This window comes from Gossypium arboreum, chromosome 2 (genome assembly GCF_025698485.1).
Source record: "Gossypium arboreum isolate Shixiya-1 chromosome 2, ASM2569848v2, whole genome shotgun sequence".
NCBI classification, from domain to species: domain Eukaryota; kingdom Viridiplantae; phylum Streptophyta; class Magnoliopsida; order Malvales; family Malvaceae; genus Gossypium; species Gossypium arboreum.
In genome coordinates this window covers 65,519,559-65,529,972 of record NC_069071.1, presented here as the reverse complement: position 1 = coordinate 65,529,972, position 10,414 = coordinate 65,519,559, and the positions used below count along the sequence as shown (strand labels likewise).

At 32.2% G+C, this 10,414-nt stretch overlaps 2 protein-coding genes across 2 annotated transcripts; one reads left to right on the top strand and one right to left on the bottom strand.

Moving 5' to 3' along the window:
* The first annotated feature begins 2,391 nt into the window (after positions 1-2,391).
* Positions 2,392-5,034, top strand: LOC108466579 (mitotic spindle checkpoint protein MAD2-like). The gene is made up of 8 exons (XM_017766962.2): positions 2,392-2,735; positions 2,828-2,843; positions 2,959-3,089; positions 3,172-3,292; positions 3,402-3,505; positions 3,597-3,718; positions 3,813-4,301; positions 4,452-5,034. The coding sequence occupies exons 1-7, from the start codon at positions 2,663-2,665 to the stop codon at positions 3,867-3,869; spliced, it is 624 nt and encodes a 207-aa protein (XP_017622451.1). The 5' UTR covers positions 2,392-2,662; the 3' UTR covers positions 3,870-4,301; positions 4,452-5,034.
* A 579-nt stretch (positions 5,035-5,613) lies between these two features.
* On the bottom strand, positions 5,614-9,991 carry LOC108461532 (trihelix transcription factor GT-1-like). The gene is made up of 5 exons (XM_017761407.2): positions 9,074-9,991; positions 8,222-8,260; positions 6,942-7,073; positions 6,459-6,683; positions 5,614-6,052 (listed from the first exon to the last, which is right to left on the bottom strand). The coding sequence occupies exons 1-5, from the start codon at positions 9,570-9,572 to the stop codon at positions 5,850-5,852; spliced, it is 1,098 nt and encodes a 365-aa protein (XP_017616896.1). The 5' UTR covers positions 9,573-9,991; the 3' UTR covers positions 5,614-5,849.
* Positions 9,992-10,414: the final 423 nt, after the last annotated feature.

Genomic DNA, 10,414 nt, shown 5'->3' with positions numbered 1-10,414 from the left:
TAATTGTATTTTGAGTCTTTTTAGCTATCAACATTTGTTCTTATTTTCAATATGCTTTTTCTAACATATTTAATGAAAGTATCGTTAACAAAATTAACGGGATGATGTAGAATTTCATATGTGGAGTTTTTAATGAGTTACAATTTATTACTTAGATAACCCAATAAGATAATTACATGTAAAAAGTAATAAAATAAATAAATAATACATTAACTTAAAAAACTCTTAATTTAAAAAAATAAGCGTAATTATTTAAAAAAACTCTTAATTTAAACAAATGTAAGAAATATTGAAACCTTTTGAAGGAAAAGAAAATTTGAAACATTGAATTTATTCATTAAATCATTAGAAAAAAGCGAATTGAAAAGAAGAACAAAGGTTGATGGCCAAAAAGACTCAAAAATACAATTAGGGCCATTTTGACAAAACAAGCAAAGATTAGTAGTCAAATTTATCATTAAGCCTATAAATAAAATTAAGTAGGATTTAAACAGATAATCATATATATTATCAAAATATTCTTATTATTATATCAAAATATTTATAAATTTTAATATATATTTATTATTAAAATACTAATATAAAATATAAATAATATTAATTAAATTCAAAATTATTGTTAAAATAAAATTCTAATATTGAATAATTGTTTTATAATAATACATTATATTAATTATATTAATAATTTATTATAAGATTAAATATAAATATGAATTTTAATAATATTAAAATTATAATATTCTAGATTAATATTTTAAATATTTTAAATATTTTCAAAAATTAAAATCAAAATTTTATTATTAATATAACAATATTTAACTTTATTTAAGTTACTTTTTATATAAAAATTAAGTTACTCATAAAAATAATTTAAAAACTATTTTTTAAATAACTTAAAGTTTTAAAAGGAAAAAACAATTTTTTAAAAATGACTTAAAAGTTTTAAAAGGAAAGTGATTTTACTGAGAAAATGAAATTATTCTCTGTTAATCAGTAAAAGTTTTCGTTAACAAAATTATTTTCATCAAGACAAATATAAGTAAATACAAAAACATACCTTTAATTGACAGAAAATATGATATATCTATATTTTAAAAAAACAAAAACCTTAATCCCCAGTTTGACCTTTAAATTATATTTATTTTCTCATTTTAGGATTTGGATGTTTTTCTAAATTGATACTTAAACTATCATTCCATTATTTGGTTAATCATTTCTATAACAAGTATTAAAAATTGATTGCTATATGGCACCAATAAGAATGTATCATGTGTCACATTCAATTAATCACAGTATGTCACTTGACAAATAAATTTATCTAAAATAAAAACTTTAAATTTAAATTAAAAACCTTTCACTTTGACTCATTGTTGACCGACTGTTTATTGGCATTGACCAATGTTGACCATCAATGTGACGCTATTAGAATGCACTACATGTCCTTTTTTGTTTTTAATATTATATATTATACATTGATTAAAAATGTAAAAAAAAACCATATATAATATAGATAGCTCAAAATTTTTAAAAAATTCAACAAATTTATAAATTTCTAAAATATGTAAATATAAATTTTAAAAATCAAAATAAATATAAAATTGAAAAAAATTATAAAAATAAAAAAGTATTTAAATTTTAAAAATTGCAAAAAAAAACTTAAATTTTAAAAATATATTCTAGAAAAACTTAATTTTTTTAAACTAGATATATTGTTTTGAATTTTAAAATTTAAATTTTTGAAAAAATAAAATTTATGAAAAATGTTTAGAATATATTTTTTGAAAATATATATGTTTTTTGCAATTTTTAATTTTTTAATTTTGTAAAAAATTAATTTTATATAATCTTTTGATATTTTAAATTTTATATTTATATATGTTAGAAATTTATAAATTATTTTATATTAGATACTATTTTTACTTCTTTTTAATCTATATAATATATAATATTTTTTTAAAAAAGGACATATGGTGCATTCAAATAGTGCCACGTGAATGATTAACAGTGATCAATGGTTGGTCAATGATTAGTCAAAGTTAAAGGTACTTTTTAATTTAATTTTAATGTTTTTATTTTAAATAAACTTAATTGTCACATAGTATATTGTGATTGATTCAATATGTCATGTGACACATCCTGATTGGCGTCATATGCGGGCCCTTTTTTTAATGTCTTTACAAAAAAAAAAAGTTAAACCAAATAATGAAATAATAATTTAAGTACTAATTTGAGATTAAAAAAAATCAGGCACCAAAATGAAAAAATGCATAATTTGAGAGCCAAACTGAGATTAAGCCGAAAAAAACCCCTCTGACTACTAAAAAAAATCTAACGTGACCGCACGATTGGTACTTAAAAGAAGAAACAAAAAGGGTCGAGTTTCTTACCGTTAAAGACGCAATATAAAAAGTTGTAGTTGGGCTCCAAGGCGAACATCAAGAAAGTAGCCGTTACACTGCTTTTTGCTTTTGCCCTTCGATTATTATTTCTCTCAAACTCATATTTCCTGAAAACTCATCAGCCATTAGAGCGATAGTCATCTTCATCTAACCCAAACGACAATTTCTACTTCCTAAATTCCCAATTACAGTTGCCTTTTTGCCCTAAATTTACCAATTATTTAGTTCCTTTCATCCAAAATTTTGATCCTAGAAGAAGTCGAATGGCGTCAAGAACAGTTGCCAAAGATATAATAACTCTTCGAGGCTCAGCGGCAATTGTCAGCGAGTTTTTTGGTATGTGATTCCTCAAATATAACTGTTTTATCTTTTACCCCTTTTTGAGTTTTCTGAGAAATTTTGGCTGACTTGTTCTTTCCCCATTTCAGGATATGCAGCGAACAGGTAAAGATGAGCGGAAGTTTATTCCCCCCCCCCCCTTTTAATTATCCTTTTCATTTTTGCGAAACTATTATTTTTAGATTTAGAATAAAAAGAGTAGTGTTATGGTTTTCTATAGCATTTTGTACAATCGAGGAATTTATCCAGAAGAAAGTTTTGCCAAAGTGAAGAAATACGGGCTCCCAATGTTGCTTACTCAAGATGAAGGTGTTAAATCGTTCATTACCAATCTAACAGCTCAGCTTTCTGGTAAATCTCTGTCTTTGTGTGTGATGCATTTAAGTCCATATTAATCACTTCCTCACATTCTGAAAATGAAATTTTGGGGAAGAATGGCTGGAAGCTGGGAAACTACAGAGGGTTGTAATGGTTATCATGAGCAAGGCAACCAATGAGGTCTTGGAGAGATGGAATTTCAGCATTGAGACTGATAGTGACGTTTTTGAGAAAGGGTAATATTCTGATAATCTTTTTTTACTCAGTTAAGAATTTTCTAGTTTTGGTGTGAAATCTGAGAGATGGGTTTTCATCGGTTCTTCATTTTTTGTGTATTTGATGCAGTGTGTCAAGGGAAAAGAGTGACAGGGAAATCATGAGAGAAATTCAGGCAATCATGAGACAGATTGCCTCAAGTATTACTTACTTGCCGTGCCTTGATGAACCATGTAAGTGGAGATATATGCTTAAAAATGCAATTTGGGTCATCAGATTGTCTCAGGCTCTCATTTAACTTGCATGGATTGCTTGTTCTGCCAGGTGTGTTTGATGTTCTAGCATACACTGATACGGATGTTGCAGTACCATTCACTTGGATTGAGAGCGACCCTAAGCTGATTGCAAATCCACAAATGGTGAAGTTGCATTCATTTGATACCAAGGTAATATTTGCAAAGCAAGCCAATCAATAAAATTTACGCCAAAGCTTTGTTGGTCTTTTTTTCCTAAGTATTTTTCTGTTGGGGTTCTATGCAGATACACAAGGTTGACACTCTTGTTTCATACAAGAATGATGAATGGGACGAGCAGTAGAGTGCCTGAACCTTCTTTGTCCCCCACCCGCCTATATGTGAATCTTTGTCCTTGAAACTCTTTCTGTTCTCATGTTATACATGTTATTTAAAAAAACAAAATAGAAGTTAATTCTTCAAATTGGTGCAAACCTTTTATGATATTAATTGTAAAAGAAATATTTCCAAATGATCAAATTAAAAACTAGAAATTATAAATTTTAAAGTGCTTTTCCTATATGTTCCTTTTTTCCTTCTTTTCAAACACTCAACAGCCTATTTCTAAAATATAAACTTAAACTCCTAATAAATTTGGCTCCAGTATAAGTAGCCAAGAAAAAACCCAAAAGCAAAACAAAATCTTTAAAAATTGACCCCATTTGACATCCTTGCGTAGTACTTTGTTTTCAATCCAAATGGATATGCACAGAAGGAGACCCAGGCATATGAACAGGTACGGTACTGGAGTGAATATCTAAGAGAATTGATAAATCGTAATTCATACATATTTCTATCCTATGCTTAGCACATTTTATGGATGATTTTTTCTTAAATTTGGTAAATTCAATGCTCCTAATGTCTTAATTTCATGTTTTATACTCAGGTGAGTATAGGAGAGTGAAAGGAATGAGAAACGGGCCAAAAATGGAGAAAATGGGCCAACGTACGAAATTAACACGTCCTGGACTTCCTCACACGGGCAGACCACACGGTCGTGTCAATTTAGCAGAATCGAAGCACGACTCACACAGGTAAACCACACGTCCGTGCCTATTTAACAGGCTTGACTATGACCTGAAGTAATCGCACACGGGCATGTCCCTGTTGAGCCCAAGCAGAGTCCTATTCGGAAAAGGCCACTTTTGAGGGCTCTTAGGCATTCCAAAGCCTATAAATACATTCTAGAAGAGGAGAAAAAAGGGGATGCACAGAAGGAAACAAAGAATTGCTCAAGGAAAGTCGATTGATCCATCTCAGAAGCCGGATTCACTATCAAAACTGAAGATCTCCCTTCAAATTCTCTCAGGAGTTTTGGGTTTTCTTATGTTTTGTTATTTTTATTCTTTTGAGATGTGTTCTTTCATTAGTATGAACTAAAACCCCTCAATACTTAAGGGGAATAAAACCTAAGACAGATCTTGTTATTATTATTTGAATTGTATGATAAATATTTGACTTGTTCTTAATTATATGTTCTTAATTCTTGTTTTGATATTTTAGGATATTGATTCAAGTTAAACTCTTATTCAGAGGAGGAATAGACCCTGTCTAAGAGTAAATTTGTCATAATTAAGCGGAATTGGTTGCGCACCTAGAGATAGAATGAAACCTAATAAGGAGATCCATAGATCAAGTTAATACAACCCTAGGGCATTAATTAGAAAGAGATTTTAATTATTCAATCTAGGGTTAGACGTTATTAGTCTCAAGAGAGATAATAATATAACTTAGGAATCTTTACGGAACAAGTTGAATGAATAAATCGTCTGATTCAGAGTCAAATAACAAGTGAAGTTTAGGTGAATTTTCTTTAGGTATCGTCTTAATCAATCGAATTTTCCAAAAAGTATTTTCCCCAAATTTCTTTTCTGTGATTTCTTAGTTTAATTAATTAGTTAGATAAACAAAACCCTTTTATTTTTTTAGGCTAGATAATAAAAAGAAAGTTGATACTAGTACTTTTAGTTCCTTTGGGTTCGATAATCCGGTCTTGCTAAAGCTATACTACTGTTCGATAGGTACACTTACCTTCATCGTGATAATAGTTAGTTTTAAGAACGATTCATTATAAATATTTAAAACCTATCACGAATATCACGTATAAAGAACAACATGCTACCGACAGCAAGAGTTATGGGGTTCATGTTTAGTAAGTGGTAATGATGCAAACAACATAATCACAATCTTCAGAAAGCACCAGAGCAAATCTTAGAACCCCATATGCTCACTTATGTCAAGGCAACGCAACTCTGTTATATAGACCTTCGAGATGCAACAGCTTTCAGCTAACACCTCGGTATATAGTATTAGTTTGAAGGTCATCCATACTATTAATGTTTCTGTATCCATCAATCTCTTTGAGACCTACGTACCCTCGAAAGACTAGATATTCACGGTAATCATCTTCTGTGTAAAAAATCTTCTCCTCTGTGTGTACTGGTATATGATCTGACACATCGTAAAGGCACACTTTCACAGCCAAACCTGATCGAAGGTATTTGAACACACACACACACACAAAAAAAAAAACCTTGTTATTTCTCCTACCACTGACAAAAAATGTCTGCAGGTATGTTTAATAGTAACATGAAGGTGCTGGCTTAAGGTTTGTGCTATGTATTTCATGTGAAAGCAACTATGCATTATTAAGTGCAGGCAATATCTTGGCAAGGTTAAGGGTGGCCAAGACCTTCAGCAACTATTCATTATTAAGGCTTTCACATTGTGGGGATCTTGGGAAGGTTAGAGATCCATGAATTTTATCCTTACACATGCTTTGTAGACTGAAGAGTATTACATTATCCAGAGTGGGAATTTTAATCTATTATAATTTTATGAGACCAATTATAATAGAAATTATTTTGTTAGAATTTGTTGAGTATGTACTGACCTTCATCAAGATGGAGTGTATAATTCCCTAAAGGCATTTCCCTGTCGAGACTACGAATTATATGATCTTCATCCTCCAACCAAAATGCACGCTTAGTTCTCAATCTAAAAGCAGATTTAATTGCCTCTCTGATGGCTTCAGCAGTACCATCGATACCAATCCTTTGGGCGTAGTCCCTATACTTAACCGTTATAACCCTGCCTCCATATGGCAGACGATCTCCACCTACCAAAAAGGGTGTGGAAGAGAAGTCGATATAAATATTTTGATCAAGATTAAAATTTTCATCACAGACAAGATTGAGAGTCAATGCTCATAATCAAGCACGTTTAACACAACCACATTCAGTTGAGGAACTGCAATGGAAAAGATACATATAATGCACCGTCAGAACACCTGCGCTTTACGTGCAAAGCAATCTTTTATTTTATTTGAGGCGGGGGGGAGGGGGAATAGGATCATCAGAAACTGTAACAGACTTACCATTTCCAGGGGTCTCTCTCCAATTCCAAGGAGGAACTCCACTGACTGCAACTGCATTGGCTGTGGTGATGGCAAGAGGATGTCCATCATGATCTAAACCTTGTTCAAGATTAAGTGCTGGCCTACCACTAGCTGCATACCAGAAAGCATGAACAACATTTTTAAAGTTCAGAAAAGGGCAACATGGATAACAGAGAATGTCTATTCTGAATAAATGAAATACTACTCACTGCAATAAAAAGTTGTTGACCTCAAATGAGGCAGCAATTATTTTGAGTACATAATATTTCTTTTTAACTTAACTATCGATTCAACGTGGAAGCACATGAACATGTCAAATCGATGTTCTTTTCATTTTTTAACACCAAATTCTTAAAATTCCTAGTAAAACAAAATTAGCATTGGGACTGAAAAATAGTATAAGGCATAAGATCGCATGCTTATAAACCCCAGTGATGGATTAAATTTCATCCACTAGCTCAAATGGAAAGATAAGTACTGTCAGGAGATACTAATGGGTAATGGCGCTCTAGGAAGAGACCTTGTTAGGGAGAACATTTTCCATCTGATATCATTTGAATGCTACATGAAAGAAAGAATAATATTAGAGTAAGAAAGTGTAGATAACCAACAGGTTCTATCAGCACGCTGTTTCAAAGAAATAAGGATAGCATTAGAGTAAGAAAGTGTCAGTACATGCTGTCTCACTATCGGAAGAACTAATCCTGGGTGGGAGCAGGTGGTATGTTGGGCTCGCAAGGCTAGTGACACTGTCACTGAAATTAAAAGGTTAGAATTAATTGCAAGGGGTTGAAAATGAAGGGGAAAGTAACAAGCAAGGCTGTCCATCTTGGTTAAAAATGCTGAAAAGAAAGGTTACGAGGGAAAAAAGTGTGACTGTTCAGTTTTATTTTTAAGTAAATTCAATTTAACAGATGAATAAATAGAGGGTGATACTTAAAGGTTCCCAGACTAATGCGATAAATAACGTTACTGGTCTTATGAAAAATATGCACGTACTGTGGTGCCTTTTTTCTGAAAAGAATATCATGGTGCTTTCAAGATAGGAATACTCTTCTCTAATTATGCCTCATATTGAATCGAGCAAGAAGTTGACGAAGGGCATAGGGTTAATAAGATTAATGACACTGCACCAATAATTCTAAGAATTATCCAAATTAACTTGAGGACAAATATTACAACAAGCTTCTAAAGCAATGAAACTAAAATCAAGATAAACCAGAAGACAGCAAACTTACGTAACAGCAGCAACAACATACCTTCAAGAGGACCAAATGTTATGCTGGTATCCTCAAAACCTGCAAGAGTCCGAACATAATGGTGATAACTATTAAAGTCATGGTAAAAGAAAAACCGAATATACGTGGCAATAAGCCATCAGGTAGCTCAAATGAACACCATGCTAGTCTGCTAACAGAAGGGAGAGAGTAAGAAAGAATAGACATTTAAATCTCCAAAAGCAGGAGAAGAAAACTTATGTACTACTTTCATGAAGAAATGCGAAATGCGACATCAAGGTTTCATGTCTGAAAGAAGATCAAACCTGATAAACCTTGTAAAAGTAAAATGAAGGCATTGGAAAATGGATCAAACCGCATAAGAAACAGAGGAAACAGTAGGCCACATATAAGATTTAAACATACTATTTCCCTACTTCTTTCAAAACGGTATTCTAGATTTCGAAATAATTAAATATATTAATAGATTTTCAATAAATGAATCCAAAATCATGTCAACCAATTATTTTGTAATTGAATTTTAAAGCAGCAGCTTTCATGAAGGTTGAAGAAAACCCCTCTTATAAAGCAGTCACCACAACCATTAAAAAAATGCCACTCAAAGTTATTAGACACCAAAATTAATTTCTGTTCTCAACAATTCACTATACCACTCTTAGTAACTCAATAACAACTTAAATTTGAAAAATTACAGGCTTTTTGAACAAGAAGGGAAAATCATTAAAGCTATATAACTCAAAAACGGATTCTTAAATCCAAATAAAGGATTTAAAGAGAAAGCCCCATCAACCATAGTAACAGCAAATCATCAATAAAAGTTCGGACTCTTTAAATGCAAAATGAAAAGGGCAAAAAAGAAGTCAAAAGTAGTACATAAACCCTTATCAGAGAAATGCATAAAGGAATCAAGCTTGGGAGGAGGAGTTGGAGCCTTATAAGGCTTCTTTGTCCTCTCCCTTAAAATCTCTTCAATTTCCTTATAGGTTATCTTGACTGAACCGCTCCCTCTATCTTGATGCTTAGCTTTCTTAAACTCCTTCAACAAGTTCCTCCACTTGTCCGTACACATAGTTGGGGATCGATCGAACCCTTTCTTCCTCATCATAGCTGATATCTTCTCCCAAAGGTGCTTGTTCGATTTAGAAGTATTGAAACGGCCGTCCATTTCCTTCCGGAAACCGATAAGGCTTCGGGTTTCGTCTTGGACCCAGGTCTCGGCTCGTTTCTTCGGGGCTTTGACTTCTGGGTCATCGCCGCTGCTTTCGCCCAAGATCATTTGCTGCTGTTGTTGGAGAGAGTGAGGATGGTGGTGGCGGAGATGATCCGGTAAACCCCCATTGGTGGTGACCTCGATGATCATGTCCCGGGCCATGGCAGCAGGAGCTTCCTTGTATAAATCAATGGACGAACAAGTACGTGGCAGCGAATCGGAAAGGAAAATGGTTTATTTTTTTCTTCTTCGCTTGTATATTAGGGGCTTAAGGCGTTTAGGAGTTGAAAAGAGTGAGAGTTTTGAACAGGAGGAGAAGTGAAATCATGGAGCTTGAATTTGATTAGTCTTTTCTTCCCTTTTCCAGAGCTTAGCCGATAAATAGTAGTGAAAAAAGAAAATAGCGTGGGCAATTTCTTTATTTATTTTTGGTAAATAAGGGTAATAGAAACTATTAAAACCAGGTCATTCAAAACATGATCAGTTGGCTGCAAGACCAGTTTCTTTATCTTGCCTTCGGCAGTTGCCTTGCATTGTCCCTCCCTACCTTTCCCTCTCGATAATTTATTTTAAGGGTAAATTATATAAGTAATTATTTAACTATAAAATTATTTATTTTAGACATTTAAATAAAAAGTTTATAATTTAGATATATAGTAAGGTTCTTTTGATAAAAATGTTAAAATCTAAACAGAAATGACATTTTATGTTAAATAATATTATTATTTTAAAAATTAAACTTTTGAGTTTCTTTATTTTATCATCTATCGTCCGAACCCTCTCGGTCACTTGGCTCCAAAACCCTCTCCACCTCTCCATCCATCTCCTCTCTTTTCTTATATAAAAGCAATGGTGGAGCACCAAACATGTCAGGAATGTCAACTCCATTAAGATAACCCTTTATCTCAGGAATTCTAAGAGCAGCTACATTTAGGCCGAAAAACACAATGGAAAATAATTCAAACTCTCACTTACAGTGGATCGGTCAACACTTAAAAGTGAGA